Source organism: Lutra lutra, chromosome 1 (genome assembly GCF_902655055.1).
Source record: "Lutra lutra chromosome 1, mLutLut1.2, whole genome shotgun sequence".
Lineage (NCBI taxonomy): Eukaryota > Metazoa > Chordata > Mammalia > Carnivora > Mustelidae > Lutra > Lutra lutra.
The window spans coordinates 86,608,099-86,633,305 of NC_062278.1; the positions used below are offsets into that span (position 1 = coordinate 86,608,099).

Consider the following 25,207-nt stretch of genomic DNA (forward strand, 5'->3'; position numbering starts at 1 on the left):
TTACCCATATGAAAATTCCAGAGCTACTACCCCTGAGTTTGAGCGCCTTATTAAGCCACTCCATGCACATAAAATAGCAAAATAAGTTTATTAAAATATATTTTGATACATAAAACTTAGAAATATTTTAAGAATTATATACTTTAAGTTTTACAGTTTCATCCTCCTGATAAGAATTCTAAAACAGAACAGCATGTATTAAGAATCAGTTATTTGTATTCTTGACTATATTCATACACACTACATAAAATTCATAGTTTTGTCTAAGAACTGGCAGCTTACAAAACCATGTCAAACCTAAAATGTGTTAATAAGTATATGGTTCCAATCTTTAGCTATATAAATAGATTCTTAGACATAAATTAGTCCTAAATGAATAAAAATCTTGGCTTAAGGTTTTGGTAGCATAACAGGAGAAACTCTAAAATTATTCTGTCCCTTATGCTGGCTGTATGGCCTTAGGCAAACCGCTTCTGGTTGTGTTTCCTTATCTACAAAAAGTCGGAAGATAATACCTACTTCAGAAACCTGACATGAAGTGCTTGACACAAACAGCTAGAAATTACAGTGCTTACTAATAGGTGTATTCAAAAAGTGAGGCATTTTTGTATTGTGACCAACTTCAATCTAAGTTACTATGTTGTATTTATATTTCAATACCTTAATATTTAGCTCACCACCACCACCATTAATACCCTCCAAGTGTTCTTTGCCTACGTGATTGTTAATTGTGCTATATATATATTCTGATTCTGGTTATATATTTGACTTAATACAGCCAGCCATCTTTGTGTTGATATTCTCAGCAGATAAGACATTAAGAACATTTTAGAACTACAGCCATATTAACTCATTATAATTTATATGTAGTATAAGACCAGGAACATTCCCCAAAATGACCTGAAAGTCTGAACTACATAGGGCTCCTAGGGAATGGATCTAAGAGCAACAGCCAATTTGGAATTTCTGGAAAATGATCTTTTACTTAACGTTTTCATGAACAAAAGGGGCAAGCCAAAGTCCTACCACAAGCACCACAATTCCAGTCCCCATTAACAATAAGGGAACTAATCAAAGGGATTTGACTAGCCACAGAGGCTCCCATTTAAGCAAAATTTAAGAAAAATTATTGGTACTTTGATAATAGCATTAGCAAATAGCAGAAAAAGACTTTTTAAGACAAATAGAGTTAATATGATGCCACCTAAATCTAATGATGGAAGTTATCAACAATATATAATGCTAGTAACATGTTTTGAGTTTTTATCCAAGAATAGATTTGACTGGCAAGACTAAAGCACTAACCAAAACGTTAAATTTACACAAACCACGGAATAAAATAAGACCATTATTTGACAAAGGTCACTGCTTGTTCCCTAACAATGTATTTCCAAAAGCCATAGCTTTGTCAGGAATGCATGTTGATAAACATTCTAGGGCTCTTAAATATCTATCTTAAAATACATTAATGTTATCAGGTAATCAGATATATTTGATCAAAAATATCCTTAATGTAAACAATCCCTTATCACTTTTAGACTTTGCTACTTGAATACCTCTACTCAACATCCTTATTTGGCCAAAAGCTTTAAGCCATATCAAAATAAAGGCCTATACACTAAGGATTTTGCTATCTTTTGATCTAAAAACTATTTATACATAACTGCAACACTATCCACTGCAGTAATAGAATGCTAGGAGACAAAAAAAAAAAAAGCTAAAAGACAGTATTGGTACAGGAGTATTTCAATGCCACAACGATAAAGTCAACCTCAAGCAAATAAAATGGGATAATAAATCAAGTAAACTAGATATTCTGGTTAAGACACCTATGTATCATTTCTAACTGACAAATTTCCATCTAAGCAGCATGGATGGTTTAACATATTTCTATATTTGCTGTTAATCTGATAGTTTACTTTGCTATTTGTCCATCCTACCCTATATCTCCCTTTAGCAATGGCTATTAGTCTGCTGTACAGAATAAGTCTATTTAAACAATTCAGATTTGAATTTTCAACGAGAAACTATTTTCCACATGAATTCCTTCAGTAAATATAAAGTGTGACATAGCATATTCTTTAAATCATGCAGATTGTTAGATAAATTTTGGTAAACAGATAAAGAAACTTCAGAAAAACATATTGAAGTGATTTCATTTAAGAAGGTTATTATGTGTTGGTTAAAAAAGAGGATCAACATCAGTATCACTGAAATTAAAGTAACTATAACAATGTTTAAAATCTTAAAAAATTCAACTTCTTTCTCATCTTTATCAGGCCAGGAACATGGCATCCTCTTTGAAGAAATTTTCATTTCAGGAATGAGAAGTTTCTTAATTTGTCCAATTTCTGTTCTGCTCCAATCTTCTTTCAATATTTGGCTTACTCGAGGATAAATTTCAACAGGTTGGACCTCAGGAAGTGGTCTTTGTTTCAAAATCTGCACATGTTGGCGGATATCATCAACTTTTTCAAGAAATTTAAGTGGAGACTCCTCCTGTAAAGATGTTGTCATTGTCATTAATTCAAGTTGCTGCTCTCTTATTTCTTTCATTCTTTCAATTTGTGGAGTATATTCTTGATTAATCAGGTTGCTAACATCACAGAGAGCAGCTAGGAAAATTTTTTTTTTCTGTTCCAATATATCACTAAGCTCCTTAAAATACTGGAGAACAACTTCCTTATCACTTTGGACCATTTTTTCTGAATGAGATTTCTGTTCTTCCAGCTTTTCAATAAGATGAGTAAGATCTGTCCAGTGTGTGTCGGTTAACTGTTCAAGTAGTTTTTGAGGCGTGTCCTTTTCTTTCAGATAAGCACTTTGAAGATCATCAATGGGATGACCATGATGTTGACCTATGGTAAGGCAATGACCACAAACTAGTTTTTTATCTAGGAGACAGTAAACATTTAATGGTTGTCTGTAATGTTCAGGACAGGTGACAATATCTGGATGGTCTTCTTGCTGATACTTTTCAATAATAGCCCTTAATGCAAAATTAACAGGTAAAGATTCAATACCAGTTGGAGCAATTTCAATAATACTTCTGCAATTGGGGCACTTGAGTGGAATTCGTAAAGGTCTCCATATATAAAAGTTCCCAGATGCCTGAAGAACGTTTTCCAAGCAATTTCTACAAAATGTATGAGAGCACGGTAGTACACGAGGATCTTCAAAAATACTATAACAAATGGGACATGTTAACTCATCCTCAAAATTGTGCATTTCCTGTCAAGAGAAAAAACTATATTAAGCCTCCATGTAACAAAACACTTGTACCTACATTTCTAAGTAATACAATTCCTAATATATAGACATCATTTTTAAGAGCTTACTTTGGGACTAAAATCACACTAAACAATTCTAATTTGTAGTAAATATTTCAAATTAAAGTTACTTAAGTTTGCTTCTATGCAAAAGTAAAATTCAGTGTTCTGTTGAAGTCTACTCAATGATAACCTGAGCAACTTCTTACAATTTAAGTGCTAAAATCTAAGCTATGCACAAGAACTGGAAATCCTAGCCACAGCAGACAAGAAAAAAGAAAAGGCATCTACGTTGGTTAAAAAAAAAGGTAAAACTGTCACTGTTCACAGATGACAAGATAATACAGAAAACCCTAAAGACCACCAACAAACTGTTAGAATAAATGAAGAGTCAGTCAAGTTGCAGTATACAAATTAATCTGTTACATTTCTATACGTTCAACAGTAGCAGGAAGAAATTAACAACTACATTTACCAAAATAAAATACCTAGGAAGAAATCAAGAAGGTGAAAGACCTGTACTCTGAAAACTATTCAACACTGATGGAAGAAACTGAAGACAACATAAACAGGTTGAAAAATATACCATAGTCTGGATTGGAAGAACACTGTCAAAATGTCTATACTGCCTAAAGCAATCTATAAATTCACAGTAATCTCTTATCAAAATACCAGGAAGTATTTTTCATAGAACTGGAATATGCCTAAAAGACCCTGAATAGCCAAAGCAAGTCTTGATAAAGAACAACAAAATGGGAGGTACCACAATCCCAGATTTCAAACTATACTACAAAGCTGCAGTAGTCAAAACAGTATGGTACTGGTACAAAAACAGATCAATGAACAGGATAGCCCAGAAATAAATTCACGTACATGGGCAATCTCTGACAAAGACAAGACTATACAATGAGGAAAAGATAATCACTTTAATGATGCTGGGGAAAATGAACAGCTCTATGTTAAAGACAAACTGGACCAATTTCTTTATACCATATACAAAAATAAACTCAAAGTGGATTAAAGTCCAAAATATAAAACCTGAAAATTCCATAAAGAAAACAGAAAATAATCTCTGGGACATTGGCCTTGGCAACATTTTTCTAGATGTTTCCTTAAGCAAGGGAAACAAGCAAAAGTAAATTGGAACTACACCAAAATTGAAAGTTTCTGCCCAGCAAATGAAAAGGCAATGAGTGGTTATTTGTAAATGATACCTGATAAGGGGTTAATATCCAAAATATATAAGAAACCCAACAACCCAACACCCAAAAATGGGCAGAGGACCTGAATAAACAGTTTTCCAAAGACATACAGATGACCAACAGATACAACACAATGCTCATCATCGATCATCAGGGAAATGCACATCAAAACCATGAGACACCACCTTAGGTTTGTCAGAATGGCTAGTATCAGACAAGAAAAATAAGTGTTGGCAAGGATGTGGGAAAAAAGGAAACTGCACTGTTGGTGGAGTGTGAATTGGTGCAACCACTGGAAAACAGTATGGAGGTTCCTCAAAGAACTAAAAATCAAAATACCATATAACCCAGTAATTGCACTACTAGATATTTAACCAACAATAACACTAATTCCAAAAGATGTATGCACCCCATGTTCACTGCAATAGCCAAGATATGGAGGCAAATGAACGGATGAGGTGTGTGTGTGTGTGTGTGTATGATAAATACATAGACACAATGGAGTAATCAGCCATAGAAAAATGAGATCTTTTCATCTCCAATAACATGGATGGACCTGGAGGGTATTAAGCTAAGCAGAAAAAAGACTAATACCATAAATGTGGAATCTAAACAAATGAGAGGGGGCACCTAGGTGTCTCGGTTGGTTGAGTGTCCAACTCTTGGTTTCAGCTCAGGTCATGATCTCAGGGTTGTGGGATCAAGTCCCGTATGGGGGCCCTTGCTCTGTGCAGAGTTTTTTTAAGAATCTCTCCCTCTTCTTCTGCCCCTTCCTTGGCTCGTGCTCTCGCTCTCATTCTAAATAAATTCAATCTTTAAAAAAAATGAATGTGCAAACAAAAACACCAAAACAGATCCAAAAATACAGAGAACAAAAGTGGTTGTGGGGCAGAGGGTGGGTGGGGATGGTGAAGCAAGTGAAGGCGATAGGAAGTTTCCAGCTTCCAAAGTTATGGGATAAGGCACAATATTGGGAAATAGAGTCAGTGGTATTTTAACAGCTCAGTATAGTGACTGGTAGCTAAAATTCTGTGAGCAAAACATATATAGAGTTGCTGAAGCTGTTATACACATGAAACTAATGAATGTACATCATTTGTACTTGAAAATAAGTCGGGTTGTTTTTTTTTTTTTTAAGATTTTATTTACTTGCCAGAGAGAGAGCACGCACTCGCATAAGCAGGGGGAGAAGCAGGCAGAGGGAGAAGCAGGCTCCCTACTGGGCAAGGAGCCCGATGTGGGGACTCAATCCCAGGGCCTCAGGATAATGACCTGAGTTGAATACAGACTCTCAACCAAATGAGCCACCCAGGTGTCCCATGAATTTTTTTTAATTATGCAAAAATAGGCAAGATCAAACATTCCTACTAAATAACAAATTGGGATTGGCAAAGTTATATTATTAATTCAAAAGAATTCATATTCCCAGGGCACCTGGGTGGCTCAGTGGGTTAAAGCCTCTGCCTTCAGCTCAGGTCATGATCCCGGAGTCCTGGGATCGAGCCCCACATCGGGCTATCTGCTCAGCAGGGAGCCTGCTTCCCTTCCTCTCTCTCTGCCTGCCTCTCTGCCTACTTGTGATCTCTGTCTGTCAAATAAATAAAATCTTAAAAAAAAAAAAAAAAGAATTCATATTCCCAATTGGCTCAACCATAGTTCCTAAGGCAAGGTATTAAATTTCTCTAGTAACAGTTACTATAAATTTCTTAGCTTCTTCAATTGAAATACTAGTATGCTTAAAGTCCAGAATCAGCACAGTTTACTACTGCAAAGTAATACTTTTAATTTGGAAGGGAAAAACATTTTTTAATTAGTCCTTTCAATAAAAACCAGTTTTAAAGATGAACTATTAATTGGGCTTAACTATGAATTACTGACCAGTAGAGCGTTAGTGGTAAAGAAGATCATTAGTCCTCTTTTCCTTAATGAAAGAAACCCAGCAATAATAATTTGACCTCTTGGCAAGATATTTTTGACATTTCCAACAACAAAAGCCTGACAGTTTTGTACCCTACCTCATCTTACAGTCTTAGCTTGTACCTATCCTCAATGCAAGCCACAATCTTCAGGAATTAAAATTAGCCCTGGTGGAGAAAAATCAAGTTACACCATCACTTAGAGAAACTTAAGAGAGCAAAACAAAAAACCCAAGTCCCATTCATGTAAAATATAAAGGTTACCAAATCGTCCTCTATAAAACTAACTTTTAAGATGAAAAGTTTGAGAAGATATCTAAAAATAATTGTGTACTTTTATTAACTATTAAAAACCTCTTTAGACTTTCCGGCTCTATGCTCCTTCACATTTTCAAAATCAAACTCTTATTCAAGTCTCAAATTGGGCTCTGCCTCCTCCCCAAAAAAGGTCTCTTGTTAATCTCACTGAATGCTATACTGCAAATTTACAGCACTTAACCGGAGTTAAGAGAATTTTGTAAAATTTCCCTATATATTAGAGGATGTAAGCCTGTAGTAAGAGCAGGAGTTGTGTCTAAACAGAACTTTAAGCATTCACTACATGTATTCACTAAACACACAGTAGGGATTCACTCACTGATTGAATAAACACTACCCCTTAAGAAACCAACACTAAGGGACGCCTGTGTGGCTCAGTGGGTTAAAGCCTCTGCCTTCGGCTCAGGTCATGATCCCTGCATCCGGCTCTCTGCTCTGTGGGGATCCTGCTTCATCCTCTCTCTCTGCCTGCCTCTCTGCCTACTTGTGATCGCTTGTCAAATGAATAAATAAAATCTTTAAAAAAAAATTAATATCAGATCTTAGTTTTTTCAAAATCTCTACTTTTGTTTCAGAAAAGCTGTAACAGGAGAATCTATCAAAAAATATTCCATTCAGATTGACAATATTCAGAACCCTAATGAGCCAAGACGTATCACACAGATACAAAGCCTGAATTGTGAAGCATTCCAGGAAACTAAACTGGGCAACAGTACAGATGATGACATTCAGTGCAGATAAGTGCAAGAGAATGCATGCTGGGAAGATTTCTTGACTTTCCCCTATATCTACAGAGAGCTCTATAATCACCAAAAAACCACCCATGAAAAACAAACATGTTTCTCAGAGGATTTTAGTGATGTCAGAATTCACAATGAAGGAAAAAAACAAAACAGCACTTTACGGGGCACCTGGGTGGCGCAGTGGGTTAAGCCTCTGCCTTCGGCTCAGGTCCTGATACCAGGGTCCTGGGATCGAGCCCTGCATCACATCGGGCTCTCTGCTCAGCAGGGAGCCTCCTTTCTCCTTTCTCTGCCTGCCCCTCTGCCTTGTGATCTTGTGATCCCTCTCTGTCAAATAAATAAATAAAATCTTAAAAACAAAACAAAACAAAAAAAACCACAGCGCTTTGCAGTGAAAAAATAACTTTGAGCAGTGGACATATATTCAACTTAGAATTAATATTAGAGCTATTTAATGTTTAAAAGTGCCAAAATTAGGCCTAAAACAGAATCAAACCTTTCCCTCTAAAGTCATATTTAACCAAACTCTAGAAAACATTTTTCCCTGAGAACCCATTTAGGAACCCCTCCAAGAGTTCAACTTTGTTTACAATGAAGATATTTACAACAATATTGAAAGAAAATGCCATCTCCTGGGCTCATATAAAATAAAAAGCAAATATGGTCTCAAAAGTTAACTTTCAAAGTATATAAACATTTTTAATAAAATGTAATTAGAAGTTTGCAGATAACTGGGTTGCCTGGGTGGCTCAGTCAGTTAAGTTGCTGCCTTTGGCTCAGGTCATGATCCCAGGGTCCTGGGATCGAGTCCCGCATTGGGCTCCTTGCTCAGCAGGAAGCCTGCTTCACTTTCTGTCTCTGCCTGCCACTCTGCCTGTTTGTGCTCTTTTTCTCTCTCTCTGACAAATAAATAAATAAGTCTTTAAAAAAGAAGTTTGTAGATAACCTAAAGATACAGAAATAAAATCCTACTCTTGGACGACCCACTTCTTGCTGAGCTATTCAAAACTGATTTTAGGCAATACATTTATGAACAGTCAGAACTGTTTAACAGAAGCAAGCCTAGCCGAAAACAACTCTGTAAGGTCAGCAACTTTCTGACTCTGGTTACTGCCTGAGCATCAGAAGTGTAGGTCGCTATCATGCTTAGAAGCTAGTTCTTCAGAAACCAGCATAAAATGTCATGCCCCAGAAGTTTTCTCTATCCAGGTCAGACTTCTGAGGGGGAAAAAAAGGGGCAAAAACTTTACCTATGTTTATTTTCAAGGATGAGTATCTTGGATTTAGCCATGTTGTACATACATTACAACACTGGAAAATAGAAGGCAGTGAAGCAATGCCCTCAATGTTCCAGGAAAAAATGGCTTCCAACCTAAAATTCTATACCCAGAAGAATAAATTTTGGAAAAGAAAAGCAAGAATTCTCAACGGGTTAATGGTGAAATTAAATCCAGGAAAACTGTGCAGCAAGCCTGAAGAACAAGTAGTCTGGGAAAAGAAGATCCAAAAGGAATGTCTTTGAGAAATGGAATGGACAATATTTCAAGAAGTGTCTGAACATATTAAGAGGTGATGACAAGGGGCGCCTGGGTGGCTCAGTGGGTTAAAGCTTCTACCTTCGGCTCAGGTCGTGATCTCAGGGTCCTGGGATCAAGCCCCATCAGGATCTCTGCTCAGCAGGGAGCCTGCTTCCCCCTCTCTCTCTGCCTGCCTCTCTGCCTACTTGTGATCTCTGTCAAATAAATAAATAAAATCTTTAAAAAAAAAAAAAAAGAGGTGATGACAAAACTAAAGTTTGGGAAAAGTGATAGAACCATGAAATGAGAGGAAATATATGGCTCTCTTATCATATTAGTGTAATATTAAGTATTGACTTTACCAAAAAACATGACTTATGGACTAGGGACTAGGGACTTAGGGACAATGCCTGTGTCATGAATAAAATTCATGTTGAGATCCTAGCTGTTAATGAGATGGTATTAGTAAGCCTTTGGGAGATGAGGTCATAAGGGCAGAGAGCCCTCATGAACAGATTAGTGCCCTTAGAGGAGACAGGATGGCTTGCTCCCTCTCCTCAGCTCTCCACCACATAAGGACAACAGCATTAAGAGGGCCATCTGCAACCCAGGAAGGGAGCATTTGTTTGTTTTTAAAGATTTGTTTAACAGATAGCAATAGAGGGAACACAAGCCAAGGTTGGGGGGAGTGGGAGAGGAAGAAGCATGCTTCCAGCAGAGCAGGGAGCCTGACACAGGGCTCAGGGCTCAGTCCCAGGACCCTGGAATCATGATGTGAGCTGAAGGCAGACACAACAACTGAGCCACCCAGGTGCCCCAGGAAGGGAACTCTTACCAGAACCCAGCCATGCTGACATACTGATCTTGGACATCCCGATCTTGGACATCCCAGGCTCCAGAACTACGAGAAATCTATTGTTTAGGCCACTTAAGTTCATGGTATTTTTGTTATAACAGCCCAAACTAAGAAAATGACAATTATATTGGCTGGAGGGAATAAAGGAAGGAAACAGTGTTTAAGAACTAAATCTTAGGGGCACCGGGGTGGCTCAGTCGGTTAAGTGGCTGCCTTCGGCTCAGGTCATGATCCCAAGATCCTGGAATAGAGCCCCACATAGGGTTCTCTGCTCTGCAGGGGAGGCTGTTTCCCCCTCTCTCTCTGCCTACCACTCTGTCTACTTGTGCCCTTTCTCTGTCAAATAAATTAAAAAAAAAAAAAAAAACCTAAGAACTAAATCTTAAACTTCCAGGAAGTCAAAAGTAAAAAGTCAAGAAGTCACATTAAAAAATCTAGAAGCAGGGGCACCTGGGTGGCTCAGTGGGTTAAGCCTCTGCCTTCGGCTCAGGTCATGATCCCAGGGTCCTGGGATCGAGCCCCGCATCGGGCTCTCTGCTCAGCAGGCAGCCTGCTTCCTCCTCTCTCTCTCTGCCTGCCTCTGTGCCTGCTTGTGATCTCTGTCTGTCAAATAAATAAATAAAATCTTAAAAAAAAAAAAATCTAGAAGCAGATACAAAAAGAAATCATTAAATGAGAATGGTTGCTTCTGGAGAGCAGGAGTCAGGAGTGGGAAGAGTGAGAGCAGGGGCTACTCTTTTTCATTATTAACCTCAATACTGTATTTTAAACTATTAACAGCTAACTAAAAACATAAAATTTTAGACAGAAACAATCCTACAAGCAAGCATCCAGGCAAAAAACTAAGATATCTAAAAAAGGAAAAAACAATGGTCTCAGAATTCTGGGAAATTGTAATTTCCAAAAATGGCCACAACCATTATCTCCCACATACACTCCCCACAATGTGGCTTCAGTGGTACTCCCCCATCAAAAGATGAAATCTCTTCTCCCCACAAAAAACCTGGGCAGGCCATGTGACTGCTTTGATCAAGAGGATATAAAGTACAAGTGATGCTATGACCGTTCTGGGTACAGCCCTTAATTAGCCTGGCAGGTTACTGTCCCAGACCCATGAATCACTATGTAAAACAAAGTCCAGGCTACTCTGCTGGCAAGAGAGGAAAAGTAGAGAAGCAATGAAGTACCGGACATGTGAGCGAAAAAGTCATCACGAACACACAGCCAGCCAAGCCTTCGGGTATTTGTTACAGGGCAACACATAACCTGAATATCTCCAAAGCAACAAGGAATGCTAAGAAATCATACAGCGAGGTCCACAGGGTCTAGAAGAAAAAGGATATGACCTAGGAATTCTGTACCCAGCCAAGATGTACTTTATTCATGCGAGACAAAAATACTTAGGAAAATCTATAGGGTTTAAAAAAAGAATTGTATAGGGCAGAGCTGAAGCTATATACTTTCATTACCAAACAAAAGGAATATAAAAAGGATTCATCTAAAGGGAAAGAGGAAAAAAAGGAAAACCGACCTAAGAAAAGCAGAAGAAAAATAATAAAAATAAATGAAGAAAATAATGAATTAACAAAATCGCTGGTATTGATAAACCCAAGAGCTGTCTCTTTTTTTTTTTTTTTAAAGATTTTATTTATTTATTTGACAGAGATCACAAGCAGGCAGAGAGGCAGGCAGAGAGAGAGGAGGAAGCAGGCTCCCCGCTGAGCAGAGAGCCCGATGCGGGGCTCGATCCCAGGACCCTGGGATCATGACCTGAGCCAAAGGCAGAGGCTTAACCCACTGAGCCACCCAGGCGCCCCAAGAGCTGTCTCTTTAAATAAATAAGCCACTAGCTATCCGGAATAGCAGCATCCAAGATGGCCCCCCAATGACCTCCACTTCCTAGTACTCATGTCCTTTTGTAATCTCTTTCCCTTGAGTGTAGATTGGACCTAGTGACTCTCTTCTTTTTTAAGATTTTGTTTATTTACTTATTTACTTATTTATTTATTTGAGAGAGGTAGAGAGCACAAGCAGGGGGAACAGGAGAGAGAGGAGACTCCCCAGCCAGCAGGGTCCCAATGTGGGGCTCAATCCCAGGACCCAGGGATCATGACCTGAGCCGAGGGAAGACGTTTAACGGACTGAGCCACCCAGGGTATCCCCTTCTAAGAGAATACAGCAGAAGCAACAGGATATTATTTTCAAGGTTTTGTAATAAGACCATGGTTTCCATCAGGAATGACCTGGCTCTCTCCATCTCTCTTAGATCACTGTCACTGAGGGAGGAGAGATGCCATGTTGTGATCAGACCAAGGTCCACTTGTTATGACCAGGGACTACAGCCCTCAGTCTAATAGCCCCCTAGAAACTGGAAGTCTGCTGATGGCTATATAAGCGGGCTTACTAGCAAGATACTTCAGGTCCAGTGAAATCCTGCAATGACTGTACCCTCATGAGAGAGACGCTGGGCTGGAGGCACTCAGCTAAGCGCTCCTAGATTCCTGGCCCACAAAAATTGCATTTTAAAAATATTTGTTCTTTTAAGCTGCTAAATATTGGGATAATTTGTTATGCAGCAATTGATTAATACACTAACCCATCAAGAGACAAAAGGAAGAAACAACAAATATACAAAGTCAGCATTGAAAAAAGGAAATAAACCAAAAATAGAAAAATCTAAAATCAGAATACCTTGCATAACTCTATGCTACTATATTTGGAAGAGTTACCAAAAATGAATTATTCTCTATATCACTTCAAATACCAAGCTGACCAGAAAATATATAAAGCAAAATATGAGAGAAATTCACAAATTGGAAAAGTGCTATTCTGAAAAAAAGAAGGGACAAGCTTCTCTGGGGGAGCTCTTTCAAATTTTTAGGAGGCAATTTCTTGTTCAACTGTTCTACAATACAAAGATGTAGAGTTTGCAAATTGTTTTGAAAATAGTATAACATGATTCCAAAACCTAATAAAAACTAAAATAGACTAATTTTAAAAATGGATACTGATATAAAAATCCTGAACACAGTACTAGCAAATCCAAATCCAGAGTACAATGATCAAAATGAGATTCTTCCCAGAAATATAAGTTCATTTAATAACTGAAAATTACTCAGCTGTGCTCGCTTCGGCAGCACATATAATAACTGAAAATTACTCAGGTCAATGGAGGAAAAACTTTAATTACAATAGATGTGGAAAGTGCACGTAATATAAAAACTAGTAAGCACTCCACAAAGACAAAGTGAAATGGGGCTAAAGGAAGAGGAGATGGAGAGTTATTGTTTAATTCTAGTCTGGGAAGATGGAAAAAGTTCTGGAGACGGATGGGTGCTGACAGTTGCACAACAATGTGAATGAACTTAATGACCCTCCACTGTACACTTACTGCTTATAATGGTAAATTTTTTCGCTTTCTCTCTCTCTTAAATAAATAAAATCTTTTTTAAAAAATTAAAAAAATTTTAAAAAGTCACAAAGAAATGAATATAAAAATAAATATTTTCAGAAACTGAGGCTTAGGGCACCTGGGTGGCTCAGTGGGTTAAAGCCTCTGCCTTTGGCTCAGGTCATGATCTCAGGGTCCTGGGATCAAGCCCCGAATCGGGCTCCCTGCTCAGCAGGGAGCCTGCTTCCCACCTCTCTCTACCTGCCTCTTTGCCTACTTGTGATCTCTGTCTGTCAAATAAATAAAGTCTTTGGAAAAAAAAAAAAAGAAAGAAAAAAATTGAGGCTAAACCACCCACTTATAAATTATTTTACAAAATTCTTGTGTTTTAGTGTCAAAAACAAATACACTTCTGAATTTCTAAACTTTTAATGCATTCTCCAAAAAGTGGATTTCCTACAGAGCCTCCATGATGTCTAACTAGAATAGTGAATGGTCTCAGTAGAAAGAGATTATGGAGAATTAAACAGTACAAAAAAATATTATCCATTCTCTTACACAGTATGTGTAAATGATTTTCTTAGTTTTAATTCACTAACAATGCCTCTTTCATCTCTAAACATGAATAGTAATAAAAATTCCATTATATTTTACAACCTCTGAAGAAAATTATGTTTACCACATTATAGAGTTTAAGTGACTTGCTCCAGCACTTATAGTGTGAGTCAGCTATAAGTCTGGGAAAATTCTGATTGGGTCTCACATCTTTGTGGCCCTGATACAAGGCACATTTTATGCAATTCAAGATTACTTCAGAAATATGACAATTGTGTCATCTATATACATAGGGCAAAATTTAAAAAATACGTTTGTATATCTAAATATACAAAAATAATGGGAGGGTCACCATAACCCTTTCAAATTAAAAAAAAAAATCCTATGGTCAAATATGACTAACTCTGCCCATGTGCATTGTTCTTGCATTTGACATCAACCTATTTCCCCAAACTAAAAAGAAACTACTTATGTGATTTAACCAAGAACTGAAACGAGAAATTCAGGTTTTCATTGTTTTTTCCTCAGCACTTTCCACAGTGAAAGTATATTCAGCAATGTTTGCTAAAAGACAATGTTAAAATTAACATGACCTAAAATCAAAATTTTCACCTTCCCCAACTAAATTATTGTCCCTTACTTCAAAGGGTAGCTACATAGCCATCAAAAAAAAAAAAAGACAAATCAGTATGTAAATGCATAGTTTTTATATCCAGGTAAGGAACAAATGCAACTTGCAGGTCTGTATGTATAAAATGATACCATTTGTTTGTTTAGATGTACACAAATCCCTGTAAAATTTCTGAAAGGGTACACAAAAGTGACTAACTTTAAGGTACAGGTCAGATGAGGGAGCTGTTTTCACTTTATGCTCCTCCCAGATGGCTTGAATTTTATACACCAACATGTCTTTTTTCAGATTTAAAAATCTCAACTTCCACTTTAAATCATACACTCAAAAAAATTTACTGAGAATTTTGTATTCACTTAATCTTTCAGAGCTTACCTACTTTGCTGCTGATCTTCTGGATTAGCGACTGAATATACTTTATCTTCTCCAACTTACTCAGTTTCTTTTATTCGTGTTCTAAAATTAAAATAATTTTACCTTAATATTTTAGGTTTGCATTCTCAAAGAACAGATTAAATATGACATCACAGGAAAGGTTATTTCAATCCTCGACGTTTATCTCCCCTAAGCCTTATTGTGTTTTTATAAAAATAGAGAGAAATATCAACAGTTGGTGGTGCAGGAGAGGTATCACTTGTACGCTGAAAATTCCAACAATCCTGTGACCAAATAAATGGTCACAAAGGACCTCTTTTTGTAGCGTCAAGTATCTTACGAGCACTTGAAAATGTTAGCCAACAATGATGATGACGGAGCAAACATTCATGCGCATTTAACTTCTTCAAGTCAACTTGAAAACAAGAAACATCCAGGGGAGCGAAAGATTTTGGCAGCCTAATATTATAAATACTGATTTAGGTTATCCCCATCAATGCGTCTGTCTGTACATGTCTCAGTTCTGCCATTTAAATGTTGTGGCGCCCTGGGTCAGTTTTTCCTAATGCCTCTCAGAACTGAGGTTTCACACCTGTAAGATGTGAAAATAATTACACCCACTATTAAGTCTCATGAGAACCTCTCACAAAGGGCCGCAACATAACCGTACCCTTCCTTTTCTCCAAGGTTTAAGGCAAATCTTTCCGAGCCTCCCCCCCCCCCATGCACTTCCACCGCCCCCGCGCCCCCTGCCCGAAACCACGCGAGGCAGACCAGGTCTGTGGAGTCCCGCTCCTCTCACCCTCACCACCACACGCGGCCTGCTCCCAAACAGAAACTCAGCTCCGCACCCGAGGGAGGAAAACGAGGTTCCGCAACCTTCTCCTCTGGGACGAGAGAGAGTAAATGCAGGACCCGTGCCCACGCTCTCCGTCACCAAGCCTCTAGACTCTCCCCAAACACACCCAGTACACCAGCCTGTGCTTACAGACAAAGAAGACGGACCCCTCCAAGACGCTACTTAGACTCACCGCGGGGAGTTTGAGACCAACCTACTCCACAGGCCAGAACAGCTCTACAGCCTCCACGCTCCGCGTCCCGGAGATGCTTGGCGTCCCCGCCCTCCTCCGCCCTGAGGGATTTCAGGTGCCCAGACGGGGCAGGGCCTCGCGGAGCCTCAGGACGCAAGCGCAGTCTCCCGGCAACGTTCAACTGCGTAGCGTCCGCCAATGGGAAAGAGCGCGGGGCAGCCTTTCAAAAGTAAACTGCCGGCAGCGCCTGCGGAGGCGGACGCGTAACTGCCAGGGCCTGGCTCGAAGCCCCGGGCCAGCTTCCCGCACCTGCGCACTAGGCGCCGGCCCGCCTCTCGGAAGCTTCCGAGGCACGCGGCAGGAGGCGCTTCAGTGCGTGCGGGTGCTTCTGGAAGCCGCGGTGCTAAGCTGGCCCACCTCCTGGGGAAGTGGGACGTGGTCCACCGCCCCGGGAGAGGTGGAGCCTGGCGGCGGCTGACTACCTCCACAACATTCATAGGATTTTCACTTGGAGCCAATCTGGCACGTTCTGATTCTAGGCTTTAAAGTTCGGCGTCTCCCATTGTTACTTCACAGGTTTTCTGCAACGGGAGATCACCGGTCCGAGGGCACACGCGACCCAGCATGCAAGCTCTGTCCTCCTCCGACTCCGAGTTTCCTTTGGTTCACGAAATCTGAACATCTGGACCTACCTGAATACTTGACTCAGTGTAGGGGAGGGGGCTTCTGATTACAGTTTTCTTAAAAGAGAACTTACTGTGTGACAGCCAGTGGCACCTTAGGACTCCTTTATAACTATCTCCCTCCTCTCCCCACCCCCAATCCATTTCCCAACCTCGTGAAATTATCGCCGAGAGATGACCACTGTTGCCCAGAATACCTGATTTCTGATTCAATCTCTTCAGCCTCTTTCACCTTCTTAAACCCCTAGAATCAGAAAACATGCAGTTCACTAGTCAGGGTTCCCTTTTTTCTCGAGAAACTTTAGCTGTATTTCAAGATTTCTTAACCACAGTTTCCATCTCTTAACTATACTGAAAAGTCAATTAACGCTGTGCTAGATAAAACTGAGCCTTGGGGCCCCTGCGAGCCTCAGTCGTTAAGCGTTAAGCATCTGCCTTTGGCTCAGGTCATGATTCTGGGGTCTGGGATTAATCCTGGGGTTCTGGGATTGAGCACTGCATGGGGCTCCCTGCTCAGCTGGAAGCCTGCTTCTCCCTCTTCCACTCCCCCCTACTTGTGTGCTCGCGTGCTCTCTTGCGCCAGCTCTCTAGCTCTCTCACTCTGTTGCTGTCAAATAGATAAATAAAATCTTAAAAACAAATTTTAAAAAACGAGCGTTGGTATACTTATATTGCCAGTACCCTCAGGTATTAGGGTCTTATGCAGTAAATTGTAGAAAAAAAAAAAAAACAAGGTATTATCAGTGAGTAGTACTCAAGTCAATTTCAGATGTCTTTGCCAATTCAGTTGCTGAAAAGTTTGCTTATGATGTATGGATTCTGGCAATATCCTAGGACTCCTACTGTTACATGGTGGTATAGAGCCATTTCAACTTTATTATGCTTATACATTTTCTATTTAAATATCGGATTCATCCTCATAGATTTTAAATTTCTTGTCAAAATAATATGGGTATCTTTCCATAGCAATAAATGCACTGTACCTAGATAAAAATTATTCTTTTATTTTTTTGTTAAGATTTTATTTATTAATTTATTTATTTGACAGAGAGAGCACAATTAGGCAGAGGCAGCCAGAGAGAGAGGGAGAAGCAGGCTTGATCCCAGAACCCTGAGATCATCACCTGAGTGGAAGGCGGACGCCATACCATCTGAGTCACCCAGGTGCCCCTATTCTCTTAAAATTAAAAAAAAAAAAAATTTTAAAAAAGTAAACCAGTGATATTAACTCTAGATTTTGGGCGATTATGATGTGTCAGTTTAGATTCATCGCTTGTAACAAATGTACTGTTGCAGGATTGTGGAATCCAAAGGCCAAGAAAGCATTCCTGAGACATTGTATGGTACAACTTAGTAAGTTTATTTAAGTAGCGCAAGGACAGGACCTTATATGAAGCCAGTTATATGCTTAGTGCTCAAGGGGGAGGAGATGTGCAAGAAAGATTAGATCATGAATGTTTTCTTAAAATTTCTACTCCTAAAACTACTTTTCCAAGATTTTCTGGTGCTTATCATTCAGCCCACTATTAACTATTTATGAGATGTATAGGCAGTCATGAGACCCTTTTAGAATGTTGCAACCAGCACACATTTGATCCTTATCAAGACTATACAGGCTATAGGTCAACCTACTGGGCTAAAGGTGAACATTTTTCTCCTTCCATCCCTCATCATTTCCCCCCAGACCAATTTTTGGTCCTTAAATCTTTAAAGTTGTTGAAGGGTGAAAGGCTCATCTTCTAAAACTTCTTCAAGCTGACAGGGGCCATAGAGATGTCCCTAGCTATGGACTGAAAATGGTCACTATCTGTCTCTATAAATAAATTACAGAGGCCATTGCTATATAGTCCAGAGTGAACATTGGAATAAATTTTTTTCGAGTAGTAAGAATCATCTGTCAGCTGGGCAAAGGAGTCAGGAACTGTTTGCATGTATCCGGACAATAGGAGAGAACAAAGTGAAAGAGACAACATATTAGTATTAATGTTATAATGAAAATAAGAGCAATGAGAAGATCCTTCAGCGTGGACCACAGTCCACTTTCTAACCAGGAAGGTAACCAGTCATTAAGTGGCAGTGTAGGGACTTTAAGAGCACCAATTTGGGGGCGACTGGGTGGCTCAATGGGTTAAGCCTCTGCCTTCAGCTCAGGTCATGATCCCAGGATCCTGGGATCGAATCCCACATCGGGCTCTCTGCTCAGCAGGGAGCCTGCTTCCTCCTCTCTCTCTGCCTGCCTCTCTGCCTATTTGTGATCTCTGTCTGTCAAATAAATAAATAAAATCTTTAAAAAAAAAAAAGAGCACCAATTTGATTACTCATATCGGTAACTCTGTTATATTTTTGTTATCATCTGGAAGATAGACACAACATTCCACTGTAATAATGGCACATGTTCCTCCTTGTGCCCCTGCTAAGATATCTAATGCCATTCTATTTTATAGAATTACTTACACATGAGTTACTTTAGTGTTTAATAACATAATGCTATCTTCAGAATCATTTAAGTCCTTAATTGTGTATTTATCAAGGGCCTCCATGTGCCATTGACATCTTCTAAATCTATTGATGGAAGAAAAAGAGACATCAGATGCTCATACCAATGGAACACAGATCTTGTCTATCATTGTTCTAGATATGGAAGATTAGCTGGAATTGTGATAGTCCTAGTGCTAAGGTCATGCATAGTGCATCTTCCAATCCAGCCTGGTGGAAGCTATGGTCACAAATTTGGCCCACATAATCTTTATGATCCATTAGGTGCAAGCTGTCTGATGCCTGGTCACCTTGTGCAGTCAGTAGAAAACCAATCATTTGTCTGTGAAATAATGGCATGGTCACAGGGTTCTTGGGATGAGCCACTCCATTTGGCGAGTACTCTTGGGCTATGAATCAAGAGCATGGTTTTTCAAGGCACCTGGGTGGCTCAGTCGGTTAAGCATCTGCCTTCAGCTCAAGTCACGATCTCAGGGTCCTGGGCATGATCAGACTTCCTGCTCAGCAAGGAGTCTGCTTCTCCCTCTACCCCTCCCCCTGCTCATGCTTTCTCTCTCTCTCTCAAATAAATAAATAATATTTTTAAAAAATTAAGAGAGCATGGTTTTTCTATTCCCAGCATAAAAGGGCCTTTTGGCTTAGTTGTCCTATTTTAGGAGTAAGCAACATATATCCATCACATATTTGATATAAACCTTCCTAGGTGTATCAATTAGAAGGACTGTGTAGTGGGGAAATTAGTTGTCATGAGCCTATCTGTGGGTTGCTATATTCTGTTAAAATGTTGATAGTTTGAGGATAAGAGAGAGGTGCCTATAGACTAGAGAGTCCCATGTAACATTACCATAGGCCAATAAGAAACATTCTTTTTAGTAATAGAAAGATACCTATATGTGCTGTTATGGGGCTGACTTTGTGTTGGGTTTGGTTAAAGGCAGCCACTGTATGCTTTGCCAAAGACTGTACTTATAATTCTATAATAACAGAGGTGGCTCCCAGGACAAATATGGCTGAGGGATAAAAGCGTTAAGAAGTCTTCTTTGCCTAACATCTAGCCTTAACAGTATCCTAATTAGGAGGAATTGCTGGCAAGTGGGAGATGACTTGTCCCAGGAGATTAGGGCATCCCCAAGTACATTCTCCAATCCAATTTTAAGGAAGGTGGAGCCATCCATTATCTCCACTAGTTCATAGTTAACCCCATGGGGTAGGGTATGCTCTGACTTTTAAGGAAAAATTTTGTTATCCCAGCCACATAGAATTGATCAAGGTGATGGCTGAGTTACATAATTGTTGGGGCATTCATCCTAGTCTCCAACTGTTTAAATAATCATATGCCCATGGGGTCCCTTTATTATCCCCATAGAGTGATAAGCAGAAAGATGTCTATATATGAGCTATTATGGCAATGTGTCTGAAGTTTACCTCAAGTTGTCTAGTTTAGGCAAACAACAAACATTTAAAGACAATTAAAACTAGAATCTTACATCCATAAGGATGCATTATTGAAGCATAATTTTTCTCTCTAAATTCACTCTTATTTCCAAAGACAACCAAATCAAGACTAATTCATTTTTTTTTAAGATTTTATTTATTTATTTGTCAGAGAGAGAGAGAGAGAGAGTACGAGCACAGGCAGACAGAGTGAGAAGCAGGCTCCCCAAAGAACAAGGAGCCCGATGTGGGACTCGATCCCAGGACGCTGGGATCATGACCTGAGCCGAAGGCAGCTGCTTAACCAACTGAGCCACCCAGGCATCCCTCGACTAATTCATTTTTAAAACAAGTCCAGTTTTAACAAATTTGGCCTAATTATATAATCTTAGCAAAAATAGTGATTGATCATATAGATCTTTTAAAATCTGCTTTGCTAGGACTTTTTATAAGGAATCTTTAGAATGAACTTTTAATAGCTTCTTAAGGCCAGAGTAAAGCCAAATATTTGTTTGCAATACCTATAGGTTTGGGTGCATTCCTCTTCTTGAGGTCCCCAAATACCCTGAGGGTTCTTGCACCTGCCAGGAAGTAACATTCTTTACTCACCTGGTAAGGCTGCTGGGCACTCTGTAAGCAACATATCAGGCTAACATTCTCAACGGGTTTTAATGGCTCCGTAAAGTCAATCCTAATTCCTTGGAGCTGTCTGTCATATCTCAGTCTATGTATGTCTCAAATATGACATTCCAGTCGAAGCTTTGGTATTATAACCAATGTTTCCAATGGTGTCCTATTACAAGAAGAACAGAAGCTCATTGAACTTGTGCAAATAATTATAATAGCCATGGAAGAAAGAATGCTCATTGAGAGTTTCTGACTTCTGAAAGGTTCAGGTAGAGAGAAAAGTTAAATGCTTCCATTTGTTCACAACGGAATATGTTATCATCTTCCTCAATTAGTTCAGTCCTATTTACTAGTTTTTGTTTAGTTTGAATTCAGCTTGCCCATACATTCTGGAAATTCTTACCCAGCTCAGTTTTATGATTTTAAAGACTCAAAAACCTGTATCTGCCAGAAGTCCTTTTTATGAATTTCCTTGAAGATGAAACACATTTTGCAAGAGCATCAGAACAGTAACTATAAATTATAAAAAAAAAAAAAAAAAAAAAACCCACAAGACTCAGAAATGGACATGGTTAAAGATCTGATATGGGGTTCATTATTATGTAGCTGACGAGGAAATCAGTTGTTTCTGTGACACACAACATTTCAATCATTCAAACAATGACCTTATATCAGCATATATTAAACCTTCAAGAATTTCATGTATTTTCTAGAATAGTTATAACCTACACCCATCCAAGACAACCTAAGGCTTATCGTTATTGGTTTGACAGTGCTTTCCAAGGAACTTAACATACCAAATAAACAAGCCTAATTAGTCAAAAAGACTTCTTTTACAATTCTGATCTCAAGGAAATTTGTTAAAAACCTCAGAAAGTGGGGCACCTAGGTGACTCAGTAGATTAAGTGCCAACTCTTGATCTTAACTCCGGTCTTGATCTCAGGGTGGTGAGTTCAAGTCCCATGTTGGGCCTCATGCTGGGTGTGAAGCCTTCTTAAAAAAAAAAAAAAAAAAAAAAACTCAGAAACTTGTTGTTTTTTTAAATATGTATTTAAGTAATCTCTATATGCACTATGGGGCTTGAACTCATGACCCCGAGATCAAGAGTCACATTCTTCTGACTGAGCCAGTCCCATGTGCCCTAAAAACCTCAGAAGGTTTTAAAGCACATGCCTCAATAGGATGGCAGGCATTGGGGCTCCTGGGTGGCTCAGTCGTTAAAGCATCTGTCTTAGGCTCAGGTCATGATCCCAGGTAGGTATCCCAGGTAGGGAGCCTGCTACTCCCTCTTCCTCTGCCCGCCGCCCCCACCCATTCATGCTCCCTCCCTTGCTCTCTTTTGCTCTCTCAAATAAATAAATTTTTAAAAAAAAATTTTAAGTGATTACAGGTCATTATAAATTTAGTATTTACATTTAACTAAGGGATTCTACAGAAGATTATACAATTGTTAGTAAAACTTAGCTCCTTTAACATTGAGAAGTTTTTTTTTTAAGATTTTATTTATTTATTTGATAGAGAGAGCAAGAGACACAAGCAGGCAGAGCAGCAGAGGGAGAGGGAGAAGCGGGCTCCCCACTGAGCAGGGAGCCTGATACGGGGCTCAATCCCAGGACCCTGGGATCATGACCTGAGCTGAAGGCAGCAGCTTAAACAACTGAGCCACCCAACATTGAAAAGTTCTAACTTTCTTAAGTAATCGAAGTCCTGATAAAGACAAAACATAGAAGCTTTGGTTTTCTGAGCAGATAAAGAATAGAAAGGGGGGGGGGACTTCGTTTTCATTTTCTATCAAGAGCAGACCAACAATCTAAGAAAACCTCATCATTTTAACGGAGAAAGAAAAGCAAGATTTCAATCTCATACCAGTGTACTTTTTAAATCCATTCATTTCAACATTAGTCCTAAACACATAAAAAATTCTACTCCAAAAATTTCCCCTCACAAGTCTTCTACAATGTTCTTTTTCATTCAGATTTTGTCCTAAGCCTTTTCTCTCCAAATACCCAGTCTCATTTTGGGACCAAAGTACTTTCTTTCTCTCTCAACAAAATCTATTCCCATTCCTTATATCTTTTTGTATTAAAAACATCTTTTTTATTAATTATTTTTATTAACATATAATGTATTATTTGCCCCAGGGGTACAGGTCTGCAGACCTGTATCATCAGGCTTACACATTTCACAGCACTCACCATATCACATACCCTCCCCAATGTCTCAAAACAGCTTCTTAGGAGGACTCTATCACTTAAAGTGTTTTTTTTTTTTTTTCATTTTATTTTACTTTATTTCTTTTCAGTGTTCCAGCATTCATTGTTTATGCACCTCACCAAGTGCTCCATGCAATACGTGCCTTCCATAATACCCACCACCAGGCTCACCCAACTCCCCATCCTCTCCCCTCCAAAACCCTCAGTTTGTTTCTCCGAGTCCACAGTCTCTCATAGTTTGTCTCCCTCTCCAGTTTCCCCCAACTCACTTCTCCTCTCCATCTCCCAATGCCCTCCATGTTATCCCTTATGCTCCACAATTGCACTACTGGGTATTTACCCCAAAGATACAGATGTAGTGAAAAGAAGGGCCATCTGTACCCCAATGTTCATAGCAGCAATGGCCACAGTCACCAAACTGTGGAAAGAGCCAAGATGCCCTTCAACAGAAAAATGCATAAAGAAGATATGGTCCAAATATACAATGGAGTATTACGACTCCATCAGAAAGGATGAATACCCAACTTTTGTATCAACATGGATAGGACTGGAGGAGATTATGCTGAGTGAAATAAGTCAAGCAGATAGAGTCAGTTATCATATGGTTTCACTTACTTGTGGAGCATAAAAACATCTTTTTCTTGCATACAGAGTTGTTTCCCTAATTTCCATCAGTCTTCATTACATTTAGCAGAATTTTAACCCTGTAGAAGCCTTAGTTTCCAGTGAAAATTTAAGTAGTAGCCAATTTGGAATTGTTTACAAATATATTTCATAGTTTCTAAAAACATGTTTTGTCCATACTAAATCTTTCAATAAAGCAGAAAGCATGATTACCAACAGCCCCAAGTATCCTCAGTTTCTCTGCAGTCAGAAACCAAAAGCAGATGAGCCTATATTCAGTAATCAATGTTTAGTATTCTATCTTATTTGGAAAAGACTTAGTTATCCAATGAGTTTAACCCAATTTGTCATCTAACTTAGTAGAACTTTAAAGGTTCAGGTTACCAAAGATTTTGAAAGCTATTTTAGCAGTTACCCATGAGAACTTTGAGACACGTAAAATTAACCTTCATATTAAGCCATCTTTTGCTGACAAACTGCAACAGAGATAACTTGAGCTTATTTGACCTTTAGTATGCCTTGGCAGAATACAAGTTTTAATGCTCTAAAGACATGTCTTTTTTTTTTTTTAAGTAGGCTCCCTGCCAAGCATGAAACCCAATGCAGGACTTGAACTCACAACTCTGAAATCAAGGTGTGAGCTGAGACCAAGAGTCAGATGCTTTATCAACTGAGCCACCCAGGCGCCCCCAGACATGTCTATCTTAATTAAACCAACAAATTTCATTAGTTTAAATATTGAATATGTTGCACCTCAGTCCACTTAAGAGTTAATCAATTTGTTCCCCATTATCAATTTTTACCTGGGGTACACCTGTGGGGAAATGAAGTGGGCAGTTTAAGTCCAGGGAGGGGTGCCCTTCACTCCGGGGTAGCCAGGATAGGAGAAGCAGGTGCCAATGGCACGTGCAGCACTGAGGATGGTACAGGAGCTGATTATGCAGTCCACGCCCGAGTTGGTGCAGAAACTGGAGGAAGGGAAGATGGAGGCAGAAGAGATGAGGTGAGGCCAGGAAGGCTGGAGGTGGATAAAAGCTCAGGGGGCAGAGAAAGAGAACTCCCGCTCCTAAAGCTCATCCGCTCAGACAGATGAACAGACCCGTTTTCTTTCCACCAACAAAAAGTGAAAATAAGTAGTCCCTGTCAGGCTGGAGAAGACAGGGTACCTCCCCGAAATAAAAAGAGTTTGGCAGCTGCTTGGGAATATTCCTTAAAGTCCCTGTCCTGAGGTAGACTACTAACCAGACCATTGGCTTCAATTACTATAGCCATTAACCCAGGAAATGGATGAGACAGAAAACCCCATATACAAGAGTCAGGCAGCA

The 25,207-nt window shown here is 39.2% G+C and overlaps 1 protein-coding gene across 9 annotated transcripts; it reads right to left on the reverse strand.

Moving 5' to 3' along the window:
* Positions 1-74: 74 nt before the first annotated feature.
* TRIM59 (tripartite motif containing 59) lies at positions 75-15,973 on the reverse strand. Of its 9 annotated transcripts, none has more exons than XM_047729153.1 (4): positions 15,805-15,973; positions 15,286-15,365; positions 14,778-14,854; positions 75-3,231 (listed from the first exon to the last, which is right to left on the reverse strand). In XM_047729153.1, the coding sequence occupies exon 4, from the start codon at positions 3,226-3,228 to the stop codon at positions 2,017-2,019; it is 1,212 nt and encodes a 403-aa protein (XP_047585109.1). In that variant the 5' UTR covers positions 3,229-3,231; positions 14,778-14,854; positions 15,286-15,365; positions 15,805-15,973; the 3' UTR covers positions 75-2,016. The 9 variants fall into 9 exon arrangements, with proteins under 9 accessions (XP_047585109.1, XP_047585065.1, XP_047585100.1 ...); XM_047729109.1 differs by having other exon boundaries at positions 14,774-14,854; positions 15,805-15,970; XM_047729144.1 differs by lacking the exon at positions 15,286-15,365.
* Between the last annotated feature and the right edge of the window lie 9,234 nt (positions 15,974-25,207).

Excerpts from the sequence above, each read along its gene's own strand:
- TRIM59 (XM_047729144.1), bottom strand. The coding sequence starts at position 3,228 with ATGCACAATTTTGAGGATGAGTTAACATGTCCCATTTGTTATAGTATT.